Raw genomic sequence first — 17,076 nt, 5'->3', positions numbered from 1 at the left:
GATTTCTTCCCAACAAACATCACCTCATCAAGTCAGCGTGACTGCTTGTCTGTCGTATTTGCGTCTAGTATACAAACCCCCCAATACCAACAAGAGTTATGTTAAAATCAATTCATCACTTTCTGATTAATTGATGGTCTGGAGGATCTGTTGCTCTCCAAATATTAACTTGACACTTGACACGCATTACATAATAACTTCAAGAAAATTTATTGAGCTGACAATGCATAACCCCCTCCCATCCCCTCCCCGAAACAAAAACCCCACAAAAACAAACATGTCTTGGTACATACGGTAATTGTGCAAATTGTATGGGTTTCTGTTTTATTGTCGATGTCCGATGTGTTGTTGTCACTTTGTATATATTTTTCTCTGTCCTTATGTTGTAACATTTTCTGTACCTCATTAATAATGGTTTTGAGGGGAATGTAAACTGCAAGCCCTGCTTTTTAGTTTCCCCTCCATTTTCAACATCATTTCCGAGTAAATACAATACATCCTGGCCTCACAATTAATTGTGCGCTTACAGTACATTTCGATATTTTGTAGAGAATAATATGTATATTGCTTTTTCTGCATATGTTTGGTGCACTGATATTCTTTGTTGAAAATGAAAATTATCGAATAAAATGAAATAATATGAAATGGAATCCTACCGTGACTTGTTGTTTTTCGAGATTGTGATAACCCAAACTAAGGAAAATACGAATTTTATTTTATTATCCAAGGATGTATGTATATATACATGTGCATGTATGTTCATGTACAATAATGATACAGAAATCAATAAATCAAATCAAATCAAATCAAATCAAATCAAAATTTTTGTGATGGCATAGAAGTTTGCTAACTAGTTCACAACAGCTGAGATGGAACAGAAGGTGCGACATTAGCGGTATCCCCGTGGCCAAGGACCACAAATAGATGTCGGGCCGCCACTTCTTAAGAAATTACATGTTTGGGGCCTGATCGGGTCACCAAAATTACGAGTGAATGTGTACATTGATTTCTGTGTTTTTTCTCTCATCTGGAACAGCGGAAAATAACGCCCGGCTTAGTGCTTGATAGCTGCATGCATGTTAGCTTGCTGCCACTCGTCTTCATGGACAAACCCTGTCTTTTTTTTTCCGGCTAAACCATTTCTTCTCACGGCCAGGTTCAATATTGAATAATTCAGTGAAGAAAGTCTCAGTATGTGGTATTTGAAACCCGTTAACTTACTTCCAATTTTTAACATTATTATCATGGCTTATAATTATGTTATTTTTTATCATTGTATTCCTAGTGTTTTTCTTTCTTACTTCTTAGTCTCAGTGTAAATGGTATTTCAAGTACTTTGTTATAATTGTCAGTTTTGACATGAAATGTCACTGTTTGCTTTATTATTTCAATGATTATGTAAATGATGTTATTTTCATGTATTTTTTTCAGGCACCAAAAATTATAATTGTTGGTCATAACGAGCTACCCCCCCCCCCCCTAATGGTATAGGTAAGCCTTGTACATTACCATAATTATAATACAACATGTTAAACCGCATTTTCTTCATCCATACCCACCGTAATGAAAAAAAGAGGATATGCATCCTAGACACTAAGTACAAGCCTATTCTGTTTAAGTTACGAATTTCGAATTTGCCCTCTTTTTGCACCTGTCACGTGATTTCTCGGCCTTTGAGGATAAGTCGCAAGCCTGTGTTCACATGCATTTCTGCATATCTCTTTATCGTGTATCAGTATTTTGTCCCTAATAAAAGCATGCTGTACCAACAGAAAAGTCATAAAATCATTAGGAAATTTCTATAGCAATACACAATAATTCAACCCCTAGCGATTGGGGGGCAAAAGATTAGCTTAAAGCCTTCATTGTTAGAAATGAGGTTTATGTCGGCAGCGTTGACAGAGGGTGGATATAAACTGCAGAATTTGACAAACACCACTTCGTGTCCTCGTAACCTCTGGTACAAGATGGCCGACACATGTGACAAGTTTTCAAAACGCTCCACTTTGTTAAGAGTACCGGTTCAGTGGATGACGATGAGTATCCGATTAATTATCTCCTTTTCTCCTACTTTCGAGTTGTGACATATCACGTACAAGTGCCGGGAAGAAATTCTGTGATTTCGATTTACGTCGATACATATGTTATCATGTAATGCTTTGTTTTAAATACAAACTCACAACGGACCCTAAACCCAGCTAAAAGCGGTATTGTATCTTGTGCAATTAATCTCACAGTCCTCATCGTATGTGAACATTTGGTTTGATTACTATTTAACGTGATTTATCTATCCTCTGTATGTGACATCACTTTACAATTCATTACTCTTTTCCCCCAGGAATATCATCGAAATAGATGAATAAAATCATTAAAAAATAAAATGTCATGAATTTCAAATAAAATCATCTGTAGCCTTTGCACACACACAAAAAAATTACCTCTTTTTTTTTTTTTGGGGGGGGGGACAATGTTAATCTGCAAACGATTTTATCATATCATGTAGATGCATCTAACAAAAATCCTGGATGCTTTTGCTTTATATCGCTATTTTTTTCTTTAACACCTTTTCAGTTAATGCCGTCCCACTAACGTCAATCACCAAGAAAAATGGTCCTGTCTTGAAAAGAATCTCCTACCACAGATGAATAATTGACATGTTCAAAAAAGAAAAAAAAAACATTTTAGTCAGTTGACTACATAGACTGTCCAGTTGCCAAAATTATGTTGAAAAAAGGTCGGAAGGGAAAGTGTATTATTTTCATTTAATGCTGAATTCTTTCTGAATGTTACCACACAGATAACCCAGCAAAGTGCAATCTTAAAACGTATGAGAAAATTCACTAACAAATCCAAATTCGGCTTCCAATTCTGTTCAATACATTTGAACGTTTGGTTTACAGGAACAAAATAATAACCTAAGCAATCATTAAATTGTAAGCATTAGACATTATACGCATTACTCATGAAGCATGTCTTCGTTGTGTGCATTTTGCGTGTAAGATGAAACACATCACTATACGTTTTGTCATTACCAGAATCCGCCTTTATTCTCTCAGAGAAATCAGTAGAGATTAGGAGCTTAATCAGATATCTACCGAGTTTCCGGCGGCATCTTAAGAGTTGCCGAAACAGACATACACAATCACACAAGTCGTCCTCCTTATTGCATAACAATCGTAATCCTCATCAGCCCATAGGTTTGTATGGGTTGATATCGATTCGGGGTCAGAGATTCTCTCAATTAGAAGCTTCACATGTTTTCTTTCTTTTATTTTCTCTTGCTGTGCCATTCTACGTCGCTGTGTTTCTTTCAGTCTCTATGCTCTGCTTCAGTTGTAGTGCATCTCATGTTAGTTGTGACGTCATAGTATGCAGTTCACTGTAAAAAATGACGTGTACTTACTGGAGGGTAAAGAATACTGCTCGTACACTATACATTTGTGTCTATGTACCCTGCCATCAAAACAATGCGCATGTCACTATCATGGAAGGTACAATACCAACTAAATGACCAAACAAATCATCGTTCTCGTATGGTGAAATAAAAAAAAAAAAACGGGGGGGGGGGAGGAGGATACCAGAGAACTACTCACAACCAAAACTACAATTATCAATTTTCCTATGACGTAGACAAGCAAGTTTGAGATATTTCAAATTTGCTTTAAAAAAATGCTGTCCCTCATTTGCAAAATCGTGTATGGATTGTTTGATTCCTCATTTTTATAATCCTGCACAGCACTTGTGTGTGCCCTGGCAAAGGGAGCATGCAATAATCTGTGCACTGGCCTGCCATGAACATGGGTCTGTGGTCGGTAATAACGGCTATAGTAATTTCTTACGTAAAGATGATGACTTTATTACAAGAGCATTGGTTGCATTGAATTTCAACCTTATTTTCAAAGTTTAACATTGTTTTCATTAAATTTGATACAAATTCGATTCGTATGACAGCGCTGCACGGATCAATGTTGACGTTAGCCCTACGCAAATATGTAGATATACACTCGGCGATATACCTAACTGTAGAAAGTCCGAAATTACATTATGAAAATGAATATGAAAATTTTCAATCGTGATAGTATCGGAGTCAACGTTCAGCCAAGAATTTGAAGGTCAAATACGACAGAAGTATATCATGTGACTTTTTGGTTGCTGTTTTTTCGGTTTCGTTCTTGCTTTGTTTTTGTTCCTCAGACTATGTCTGTAGAGAGAATAACTGAGTGGTGTATGTCACGTTTCGCGATATATATATATATATATATATATATATATATATATATATATATACACTGAAAAAAATAATGGAAAACTGACCAGAAACACATGATAAATAGTGAAAACTTTGAGCAAAGTTTGCTGAAAGTTTTCACTATTATATGTGATAAAAACCTAAAATGGCATTAGACTAAAAACGCTTTATCCTGTTTGGTGTTTTGTTACTATATCATGTGCCTTCCTCGCCAGGATAAAGCGTTTTTAGTCTAATGCCATTTTAGGTTTTTATCATATATATATATATATATATATATATATATATATATATATATATCATATATCTACATATCTATTCAGATTTCCGGTTGAAATCACATGATATATTTCTAAGTTAATATGAGCATCAGACGCAACCAGGAAAATCAACTACAGAGCATGCTCTCTTCTTGCCCATCGTCTGTGCCTCATTCCCCCTCTCCCCGTCTCGATCTATCTCTCTGCTCTTCTTCTTCATCTATTAATTTATCTATGCTCTATGTTTCAGTTGTGACAGAACCGCGGAAAAGTAGTGCCACTTCAAGTACCCTCTCCACGTTCTGGCCGTGATGGAAGTGTGCTCCCCTTTGGCGAAGCTCGAAAAACATCACGTAAAAGCGAAGAATAAAGACATTTTCAAGGGTAGGCTAAAAGATAAATTACGTATTCTCGATCATGAAGGGACGCGAAGGTTAGAACAAAAACAAAAATAATCTCCATTACATGTCGCCAGAGCTTATCTGTCTACACATTCCCTACAAAGCCAATGTACTCTATCTGCCAAGTGAAGTGATTATAATGTACTCTGTAACTCACTATAACTCCCTCTTTACACATAGCGCGCATTTTACCACTTAACCAGAAAGGGTAGAAGGTACATATCACTGTGGAATTAGATTGCACGTGTACGAAAAATTTGTGAGTTATCCAAAGTTGTGCGTCAATTTTACCTACTTCATCAGATTTTAAGGGCTTCGTAATAAACAGAGAAATCAACCACACTAATTTGGTCCGGTGTACAATTAAAACAATTATAATCTTGCATTAAAACAGGTACGTCTTCATTGTCGTGATATCAACATTATGCCGTCAAGGTCTACTTTACAATCCCGCATAAGCTATTTTAGCTGAACACTTCTTTGATCCAGGGGTAACAACAACAACAACCACAACAACGAGGAAAACAACAAATGAGTTGGAAATATTGCCCTTTCTTTATTACTTGTGTTCCCTATTGTTCCCCCTCTGAGGACTTAATAAGAATATTCCCCTGAGAGCAGAGAATGCAATATAAGCACTCGGCACGATTGATTCATTCCAGCCAATTACAAACGCTTGAGAAGGCCCTCGTTTGGAAGTCTTCATTTGAATAATTCGTCATTTGATTGTTTTAATCCCGGCGTCCGTAATAGAATTGGTGCCACGCTAATTCTTAGCATTACGCCGAAGGTCTTAATTTCCCTAAATTTCAACTACACTTTGCCAAGGTCCATTCTCCTAAAATTTTATTACACTTTTTCCCCGCTGCAATTCGGCAGCAAATCGAAATGAAAGCCGTGTATATATCATTACTAGCGACGTTGTTATGTTCTCCTTCAGATTTTCGTGAGGTCTTCATTAACTACCTGATGCATAGTGGAATATTACACTGAAAAAGTCCATTAGCAGATCTTTGTTAATCGATGGTTAATCTATCTCTGGTGCATTCATTACACGTGATGGTTTCCCAAGAGGCGTCGAACAGACAATGCGAACGGATTAATCACTTCACTTCTGTGCTTCAAACACAAAAAAGTGGGTTCTTGTGTCATTTATGTCATTTTTCCTTTCCACGTAAGCCGATTTTATGCTTTTATCATTATGTGGAATTAAAATAGGTAAAAGCACACCTCAAAAGCACGTGCATGTCCTGTTTGTGCATGATTTTTTTTTTTACAGCACAAAGAGGCCATGTTTGAACAATTAAAATTAGGGAGTTGATGGTCAATAATTGACGCAGCTAAAGAAGTAGCAGTAATCTAACTGTCTCTATAATCTTTTGAACAATGTGCTGTGGTGTGTTCCAAATTTTCTTTGAGTTGATCTTCTATTGCAGTCACCCACTCCCAATACCTCTTTTGCAATGGAATGGTGTGATATGTTAGGGATATTTTTCTCGTATTCATTAATATGAACTACATTCACCGCCACCTCCCCCTCCCCCATCTTAATTGCAGGAACTAAAGGGCATTCCCCTATTCATAATTTGCGGGAAGGAAGAAATCTTTATTAAAGAAATTGTTGTTACATCCATTGCCTTTTACTCCTCTGTAAAATCACACATAAAGTTTGCATGTGCACTTCGAGTGTGATATTATGTTACCTTCGTTGTTTTCAACATTAGGAGAGAGGAAAAAAGAGCGTGATAGGAGAGACTTAGCACATCTTTATCGTATCAAAAGTGTGTTTTCGATTTGAAATTGTTGGTGGATAAGCATTCATGCACTCCCCGCAAACCAAGTATCCCTCTATATATCCCCAAGCACGCGCCAGAAAAGCGAAATGTGCGTGCCCTACACGAAGGGGCGCCGAGGCTAGGTCGTGATGAACTCAACACCACCGATTTGACATTGAATGCAGTAATCATTAACAGAATGCAGACACCACGATCTGGGCATTGTGTCTTGAACATTGCCTCGGGAATTATACATCATGTCAAGAATGGTGCCTCGGGAAAACTTCGGGCTATATCAATCATACACTGCTGCTTCGGGAAAACTCCATGTCTGAAGTGATGGTGCTTCGGGAAAACTTCGCATCATAAGTGGGTGCTGCGGGAATGCCTGCAATACCCTCTGCGTCATTAACTCTAGTGGAACAGTTCTGTCATTTCCAGGTTTTATGGTGTCAAAGACATCTTTAAGTAATCCAGTTTAGTCTTAGGAGAGTTAAACGCACATGGACCTCTTCATTTTCACTAATTTCCCTATTCAAAAATTAGTGATTGTCCGTTCCTTCCATAAATTATTTCTAACAGTGAATGACTTGTAATCCTGTGTTTTTTTCCTAGTGGCATATGGAAGTACTGCTACAATTACTTATGGTTTCTGACTGACATCATCTGAGTGTGGAGGATGGTCTAAAATACGAAAAGCGTTAGATTAATGCTTCGATGTGTGTTTCAACACACATCCAAGCATTAATCTAATGCAGTAGCATCCACATGTACACATTCATAGCCCTCTACCTATGTATTCAATAAACTATTTAACGCATTTTTCTTCACTTTAATATACCAAAGCTTTTGAATAAAATGTAAAAACATGCACGCGAAGACTTACAAGCTGTCACATCCGATGACATCATGTGATTATGACATTTTCAACAACAACAACAACAACAAAAAAGATAAAACATTTTATCCCTGAGCGAATGACGTCAACGGTGTTCGGACATGCTGATGTGAAATCAGGAAATACAATACTGCGATTGATAAAGTTGGTCACCGGTAGCAGGAATTCGCCTTTTGTTTGTAGCTCTCGTCACAGTGATTTGGTTGTAGTATTAATGCTAGAAATTTGATATCAAGTATTCCTGGCCGACAATTATTGATTGTTATCAAGCACTTAGCGGTTGGGCAGAATGTGCAGATGACACGTCAATTAATCAGTTTGAGTGCAGGCCTTCTCATGTTACAGGGTACTAGACAAGAAGGTCAACGGTCAAATGACGATTTCCTAGTGCTTCCAGGTTAACATCAGGGTAAACATTGAACACTGGGACATAAACAAAACCAGTGTCTGTGAATTACACACACCAACAGTGGTACCTAAATCATCACAAAATACGTTGAGCCATTTCCTCTTCTTCGAGAGCGCATATACCGCTATTTATGAAGTTTTCATTCAACATATTTACCTTATCCCCATTGAAAATTGCACAGCGACGTTATGAAATTAAAATGATACAGATAACAAACAACTGATGAGAAAAAAGTATCTTCAGAACTTTCTTAACACAATTGGTGAATAAGAAATGTTCTAACAAACAACACAAAATTAAGTCTTTTTTTAGATACAACTGTTGATGTCCTATCACGCAATTCATTTCGTGAATAGTGACTTAATGAATTAATGCAAAACAGTTTTATAACAAAATTAAGAAATTATAACTATAAACATTTTTCATGCACATAAATCATAATTAATGTGCATGCACAAGTTTTACTTTTTCTTTAAAGCGCCAAGTCACTGTTCTTCTTTTCCGTTGTTGTTGTTTTTTTCTTTAGCAAAATGTGTTTCGTATATTAAGATTAAGAGTTTTATGTGTAGATCTAAAATTGGTGTTGTATTATATTCTTATTCCAAAATATAGGTAGGGCCTCATCCACGTCAAGCTCTGCTTATGATGACGGTCCCCTGTATTGATTTCTCCTTTGTTCATAGATACAGTATGCCTTAATACGTTGTTTTTATTAATATGTCATTACAGACTGATGTTATGAAATTGACATTTCTTATATTGATTTGTATGTTAAACTCTCATACTTTGCATCACTTTGTTTTCATTTGTTATTGTATTCGGAGAAGAAAATGCAGAAATAAACCAAACCAAGTAAAGAGGTTGTCTACATGATCTGTAAATGCCAAACGAAGCAGAGTCTATATTTTCTAGACAGTGAAACATTCTTCAAAGTGGATCAACATCATTGAACGCACACCCGAATATTGTATCTTTTTCAGTGCTGAGATAGAAAACAATTAAGCTGTCTAGTACATAAAGACACAATACAATCAAATACAAACACGTACCCGAGTTATAATGCACAACTACAACACCGTAAATATACAGTAAAACACATGTGCGCCTAAATGGGAGTGCTTTTATACTTAGGAGGTGGAAAGAGAAAACTGCCTATCGATACCGTTAACTTCTTATAACCTATCAAACGTTTATAGGAAGTCAATGATAATTTGGCATTTTGTTTGTCTTATCACCTTATTCGTCGATATCAAAATATTTTTAAATAACTTGAGAATGAGAAATCTTACCTCAAGATATGTTATGTCAAAAGTGATATTTCGATGTGACAATGCTTAAATGACCACTGGCAGTCATTGCATAGCATGGTATGTTACTGATGTGATTTATGTGTGTATATTTCCTTATGGAAAATATTGAAAAATCACACCATAAAACCTTGTAAATTTATATTTTTTTCTCAGTTTTTCTTGATGATGAAGTGACTTACTTTAGTATATTTTTTGATGGTGCCAGAAACCTTTCTACGCGTATTGTATTATTGTATTATTCTATTCATTACTATTCTCCCTTTGTATTTAGAATATGTAATACTGAGTATACTCTGCAAAGCTTTATGTTTTGTGTGTATGTGTAAATTTCACAAAATATATTTTACACTCATAACATCCCACGTTGTAGATACCTTGGTATATCATCTCGTTAACCTGTTGTGCATAATAGCCATGTTCTTAATACCTAGAAGACATATCGCTCTACCAAAGATGCCTGATCTCGAAAATATCTAATAAATTTTTGTTGCTGTTGCAGTAAGTCAATGGTGCAATGGAGGATGTACTCCACAGCGTTGGAAATTTGTTTTGCCTTGATTATTGTTCAATGTAATTTACTTCCATTGCACTTCTTCAAATCAAACCTTTTCAAAGCAATAATGAAGCACTCAATTTTGGCCCAGGAACGTTATTAAGAACTACTACACTTGTATGACCACATATTTTATCAACATCTCTGTCTATACATTTTGTAATAAATCCGCTTATACTAATTTAATATGTAGCCCTTAACCGGCACTTTGCCTCTTGTATTATACGTTATGGGTGGCACTTACAATCAACACTCCTTCGGTCATGGCGTCATAAACTGCCTATTGGTCGTAAATACTGATTTGAATGAAACCTGTAACGTTTAATGAGTGCTCCCCCTTGGGTTGTCTACACACTGCAAATTGCTTGTGGTCGTTAAGAAACGTGAGGTCGGGGTCTATCCATGCACGAATAGAGCGCGAGCAGCGAGCTGCTGCTTCGAGTGTTCATAAAGCACGAGCGACGCACTCATCTGCATGAAAACATATTCTGGCTCATTTTGTTTTCTCGTTCCTCTCTCTCCTGTCTTTGTTTCTTTTTCCACCTTTGGTATCTCTCTCTATCTCTCCAAATAATACTTTAACTAATCTTTAAGAGGTTCAGTTTGCCACCGGCCATTTCGCACTCGGTGAATTGCGTCCACCCTCGTCTACACACGATCTGACAACAGGAGAATATTATGCCTATAGGACGTCAACTCTGCCGTCATTTGCATTACCCGGCGGCCCGCCAGCAGGGCGGGCATAGAGGTGGCCGTCGGGTGGAGTCCCGTAAGGTGGGGGAAGATTGCGGGCACGTCCCGCTAACAAATTAATATTCTTTATAGTCAAAATAGATTTAAATCAAATCAAAGATGTTAAATGTAATCGAAATATTTGAAGTCATCGATGAAAGCACGTCACACTGACTGGACCCAATATTCCGACGAATAAGGCTACCTTGACATGAAATATAGGGTAGTTACAAGTTGGAAAACAACATTATCACCATATTTTTGTCTACATGAATCTCAGTGGGTTCTAATATGCAACGAGTTTTAAATCTCCATGTTAGTCCAGTGTATTTCACACGATTGCCATTAAAATTACTTGATTAAGATAACATTTACGAGTAATTGATTGAAATCACTGTTATTACTAAATTTATCGTTCCATAAGTGAGTTCGTTTCTTTTCTTATCAATAATTAAATCATTTACCCTTTTACTTTGAATTATACAGTAAGATTTAAAATGCATAGGGACATTATGGAAATTACATTACCTAACATAACATCCTCGAACAATGTTAGAAATTATCACACTAGTAATAAGCCATACATGATATTAGGCATGGTTGATTAATCCTAGACAAATGACTTTCTGCAAGAACCTCTATGTCAGAATAATTATGTGAACTCTTTTCATCTCTCTTTCTCTTTCTATGGTACACATGGACACACAAACATACAGTTGTCATGAGCTATACGTACTATATTATAAAGAATATAAAAAGCACACAGAGATACAAGCCCACACTTACACATACACAGTTATATTCACACACAAATGGTAAATGCTGTGGCACGGGTTTCAATACAGAACTGGATCCATACAATAATATGCTCACACGCGCTATGGGTCACGACAATCACGCAATTTGCCAGTTTTAATTACCGGCTATTTCACGCTGGATTCGCATAATGAGAACTCCCACCCGCTACAGTTTAAGCTAACTAATAAATTTCGTGATTATAGTAGAGTTAATCATTCATTCGATGGTTCAGTTTCGTTCGCACAAGAAAAAAAAAGAGGAAAACTGCATCATATGATATATTTTCGTCATCGTTGATTTGGAAAGCGCTTCTTATCACGAGCTTAATTTCTCAGAATAACAGTGACGAAACAAAGAAAAATTTAAATCTTACCATTCATTTTTACTTGTATACTAATGTAAATTCGCTGATCATGTATACAAATCATATATGAATATATATATATATATATATATATATATATGATATTTTATCAGATTCGTGGAAATAAACTAAATTGAAAATATACATATATGAAATTATCTAGTGTATTGAAATATGTACAGTTTTACTGACACTTTATACCGCGTATCGGAATATTCTTCACTTCAGCACCAATTATTTCCTGTTTCTCTTATTAAAGCAAAAAGCGATGTAATGTTTTTACATAATATAATTTTGTTTTAAATGTGAATATCGATGATTAATCCTTTATTTTCTGTCTGAGTAGATCAAGTACATCGGCAGATCATTCGGGTCTCATGGTCATATTAAATGTTATTGTACAATGAGGAAACGTTGCTGACGTGAAAACTGCTACATGAAATCAAAGATTGAATGTGATTCAGACTAGAAAGAGAAAGCTTACGATGCTTTCCATCTCTTTTATTTGAATTTGGGTGGTAATTATTAACTCGGCATCCTATATATTTGACACATGGTTTCATTTTATCGAGCCTTTGCTTTTAATCTGATGAAGGGTCTATTCAAATGTATACATTCATACGTTTTCATGAGAGTATTGTTTATTGCTCAATTAAGTTTTAAACCCGTTCAAGAGTTCTATTAGGTGCCGTTATGAGGTGCAACACACTTTAAGTACCTTAACATTAGGACGCTATCCAAGGCAATTATTCCCTTACCTGTAATTAACCTATGTCGTCTCTCTAGTCACACACATACACACGCATATATATATATATATGACAAAACAATAATAGAAGATGACATACATTATCAAATATTATATCTTGACCGTCACTTTCTGGAAACAACTTCTCTGTTAAAACCATATCCAATGCGTTCATTATTTGTCGTAAATACAAACGATCAAAATGAGTAATGTGAGTTATGAGAAATTGAAGTACCTCGTTACATGCACACTTTATTGTCAACACGATTCAGAGTGGTTTTGTTCATGTATAAACATGCACATCCTACCGACATGGCTTTCTTGATTTCGTTTCAGTCTATGGTAGTGCACACCATGTGTCATGGATAGCATGACTTTACATAATGCATTCATAGTGGTGTTGTGTTTTTGTTTTTTTTTTGTGGAGAAAGCTCACTTCACCTCACGTTACTTTTGTCTTCACTCTAGAATGCGGTGGGAGGACAGGTCCTGAAACTTCTTCAAAAACTGAAGCTGTAACTTTGAGCAACCATGCAGAAATCATTTGATGTTGGCAGTTATTTTTCATTCTACGCTCTTAATTTTCGAATTTGTGTGGTCGATGTTCAGCAGCACAGTGCATGTATATAACAAAATTATCAAACTTAGTGACAAGGATTATGAATTTACTTGATGGCAGAAAAATAGCAGCGTTGTGATTTCCGATATATGATTATTGAATCTTGACTACAATCTGCATATAAACAAGCATGCACAATATTATCAGACAATGATTTAACTGCGGTTAATCTGAGATTAACGCAATTGTGACATAACAGCCTCCAAGCCATCTCAACATGCACTGGTAAATACACACAGGTAGATCTCTCGACTTCTCGTGTATCATTATGTCACGGGGCTTTGTCGCACTATTTTGCGGTGTTGACATTTTGAGTACCGGTACATGCTTCTCAACACATGCGTGGCGGGATTAAATGACAACGATTAGCAATATCTTTCAGTAGTTCTGACTGTCCCCATAACGTCGTGAAGACTCTGATTCAGAGTCTTCTTGTGGTGGCCTCGAAGTATTTTAGAACATACCAATGGATATTATGTTCTTTGTTTTTATTTCGTTTTTTATATCTGAGACATGCCAACCACTTGCGAACTTCGTCTCAGTGTATCGTATTACTTAGGTATTCAAGCACAATAATTCTACTGATCAAGCTAAATTCTGTGGTTTCTCTTGGTAATGTCTATTTCTATAATCAATATTTAAAGACATTTCTCTCACACATTAATGTTGATGATTCCGGTACACATGGAATGTAGGCCTACAAATATGAAAATAATTAGCTTTCTGTTCGGAAGAGGAAGTGTATGCAATTACATTTTGGTGATATATAATTATGTTGATGTTATGAAAGAGCAAATTGTATTGTAATTGCAAAAGTATACTTCAAAGTTGGATTCAATTCATAGGGCTTACAAAAAAGAAAAACACCCCAAGTATACACATAGGAACTATTACTGCCTTGTTTAAGTGTGCTAAAATCAGGACACTGAAAAGTTATTGTGACACTTAGACTATCATGTTAACAAACGTGGTCGCCCTGGATATAAGTATCGTTTATGCGTGTGAGCTCTCTTCGACTGTTATGCAGAAAATATAATTTGTCAATATGGATCGTACTTACCTGGCCAATTCGCTTTCCACATATGGGCGTGAGATTTTGTTGTCTTCATCCAGGGAAAAGGAAGGCTTTGCCCGTGATTCGGGTTCTTGGGGATTTTAGCAGTTGGCATGTTGTAATCAGATGCCATGGTGTATAGCGGCTGGTGGGGCAACTGCCCGTGGCCGTGACCGTGATGTCCCGGTACAGCGTTGGCGGCAGCCTGGTGAGCCGCCGACAGTCCCGGCATCCTGTAGGTTTGCTGGGACATGGTGATGGGTAGTCCCTCGCACTGGCGCGCCTGACTACAGGCCTGCTGACCAAGAGCTAGGGGTCTTGAGAGGTCCTGAGGCGTCGTCGGCGAGTGCATGGGCATGTTGGTGCTCGTGATCTGTCCGTAGTGCTGCTGGAGTCCAAGCCCATCCTCGCCGCGACCGTCTATCACCGGCATGCCGGCCGCCGCGCCGTACCCGACGACATCCTCGGAGTGTATGATGGGCTTGGTCTCGAAAAGGCAGGAGGGTGGCTGGGGGCTATAGCTGGTGGGGAAGCCACCGACATCGGCCGCGGAGATGGGCGCCGAGAACTGCCCTTTCGTGATATACGGGTAGTAGGCCGGGTTGCTCCCGTCCATGTCTCAGCGATAGCCGGTGGCTAGCTGGGGTCCTCGAATCCAAACAGAGCGCGTCGAATCACTCACGGGAGATTGTAAAACCAGGTCGTTGGATTGCAATTAACGCATCAAATGTCATCAATTACGCGGCTTACTCCTCGATTAACTATCTAGTAATGATGGAGTAAGGCTTTCCGGAGGAGCTGCTCACCCTTGAACCCTGTCAGTGAAAACAAACCAAGACACGTGATAGTGGCACACTCTGCGCAAGACGCCTTCTTCGCCGGGTTAATTTTCGACCAATTCGAGACCAGACGACGCAGCTCGCGCGATGCCGAGTTTACTACATAACAGAACTCAACCACCCCGGTGGTAGGCTGTGGGTGACACAGGAGAATGGCTTTAATAAGTCAGGATCAGTTAAAAGTTAATAACCTGTGCTCCGTGGGGAACCTTTTGTTAGAGATTGTTCATGGGGTAATTCTACCTCTAGAATGGTGTCCGGCGCGCTCATGGAAACGTCACCAGACAAAATTAAGTAACATTCTTTTGTTGTTATTGTTGTTGCTGCTGCTGCTAGCACTGTCCTCGGATGACACAAATTAAGATAAGAAAATAAGTAAAACAATAAGATATGACATAAGGAGACAAAATTTATTTCACTTACTCCATTAGCATGATTTATGCATTATTATTGTCTCAACGGTTAAGCAGGTCAAAAATATTGCTGCAATTTGGTGACATGGCATCATACTTGTATTGTACCAGAAGTACAAAACTTTTTAACGTTTTTATGTCCACCTTACTATTTATTACAGTGTATGAAAATACATGCACGTAGTTTACTAACTGAGGTCGCTTTTGATGGTCATTGGAGTTTCTTATCGTTATTTTTCCTTATAGACTTCGAAAGCGAGCTGTTTCGGCATAACGCTTGTAAACTAAAAGTCTATAATATTATCTCTAGAAGAAGAAGAGGAAACGAGGAAGTAGTAGTAGAGGTAGAAGTAGAAGTAGAAGTAGTTCAAGAATGATGATGATAATAATAAATTGTACACAGTCATAGTCTTGATAATAATGATTATGATAAGAAGAAGAAGAGTAGTGGGGGACAGGGGAAGAAGAAGATGATGAAGGAGAAGAAGAGATGAATAAATGCCGAAGAAGAACAAGAGGAAGAAGAAGAAGAAGAATTGTGCCTACTAGTAGCGAACGAAGAAGACGATAAAAAAGAAGAAGAGGATGAATAAGAAAAAGAAGCAGAAAAAGAATAAGGAAGAATAGGGAACAGAAGAGGAAAACGAAGGAGAGGTTCTACAAGCATTATGATACATGCACTACAGGTTCATTGTCCAACGCACCTCAAAATAATTTTGTTTTCCTTCAGCTATAAAATCTGAAAGATAAACGGAGTACTGGTGCCTGGGATAAGACTATGTCACGAATCGAACACGTGGTGGCAGCCAAGTAAAATCTCAGACAGCCGTTCTTAAGACAACCGATGTAGAGCAGAGATTGATTTAAAACTGAAATATTTATTCTTTGCTTCTGCATGACTTTAGAGTAACCCACCGACGCTGGCCGTCGTGCAAACTAAACTTAGCTAGTAACGACACATGCGCGATAGACAATATTATTTAGGGATCATTCTGTCACTCGAGACCATTCAAGTATAAAGAAGAAGTGCATGTCCTCAACGTCCAGAAGAAACATGAATGGCTGATACATGCAACAGATGATGTAAAAGCGACGTATGGCATACAGGGTTAAAAGATCACCAATCATTATGTTATCAACACACTATACAAACTAGCTAAGACCATTTGCAGGTTCATTTAATGATTAAACAAGATCATAAATGCATAGAACGTTTCATGCACAGTGTTTCTTCTTTATAAGAGTTATAGCATTCCCCGACCACCAAAACAAGAGCATCGAAAATGTCTCATCAGAAGGCCTGTCATAATTACGATGCCTCTTCAGATGCATGTCAGAAAGACTACATTAACTTCGGAGATTTCCAGAATCATTTGGCTGAGGGTTCAAAGAAAAGCATTTTTTTTTTCAATGATCAGGTATTCATGAATGTGTCCAATGTTATGCATTCACGTGAGATACCCAGAAATTTGAACAGAGTAATGAAATGTAGTATATTACTCACTTTGGTAACATAAAAATAGGTTGACTTCAATGCATTATAATTTGCTCAAGACAAATCAGTTTGTGATGGAAACTGATAAAAAAACAATATTATTCCAACACAATGCGTGTATCACGCACGTTCAACAACGTGCTGACACAACAGATCCAT

At 37.4% G+C, this 17,076-nt stretch overlaps 1 protein-coding gene across 1 annotated transcript in view; it reads right to left on the bottom strand.

The window, feature by feature from the left end:
* Positions 1-14,786, bottom strand: part of LOC139715353 (uncharacterized) — a 30,575-nt gene extending 15,789 nt beyond the window's left edge. Inside the window, exon 1 of the mRNA XM_071626931.1 lies at positions 14,177-14,786. Within this exon, the coding sequence (XP_071483032.1) occupies positions 14,177-14,786 (610 nt within the window). The remainder of the gene's footprint in view (positions 1-14,176) is intronic.
* Positions 14,787-17,076: the final 2,290 nt, after the last annotated feature.

This window comes from Diadema antillarum, unplaced genomic scaffold (assembly GCF_040938485.1).
Source record: "Diadema antillarum isolate AM-2024a unplaced genomic scaffold, OU_Dant_1.0 scf00000047, whole genome shotgun sequence".
In the NCBI taxonomy this organism is placed as follows: Eukaryota; Metazoa; Echinodermata; class Echinoidea; order Diadematoida; family Diadematidae; genus Diadema; species Diadema antillarum.
Note: the sequence above shows the minus strand (reverse complement) of the source record. Positions and strands in the feature narration are given on the sequence as shown.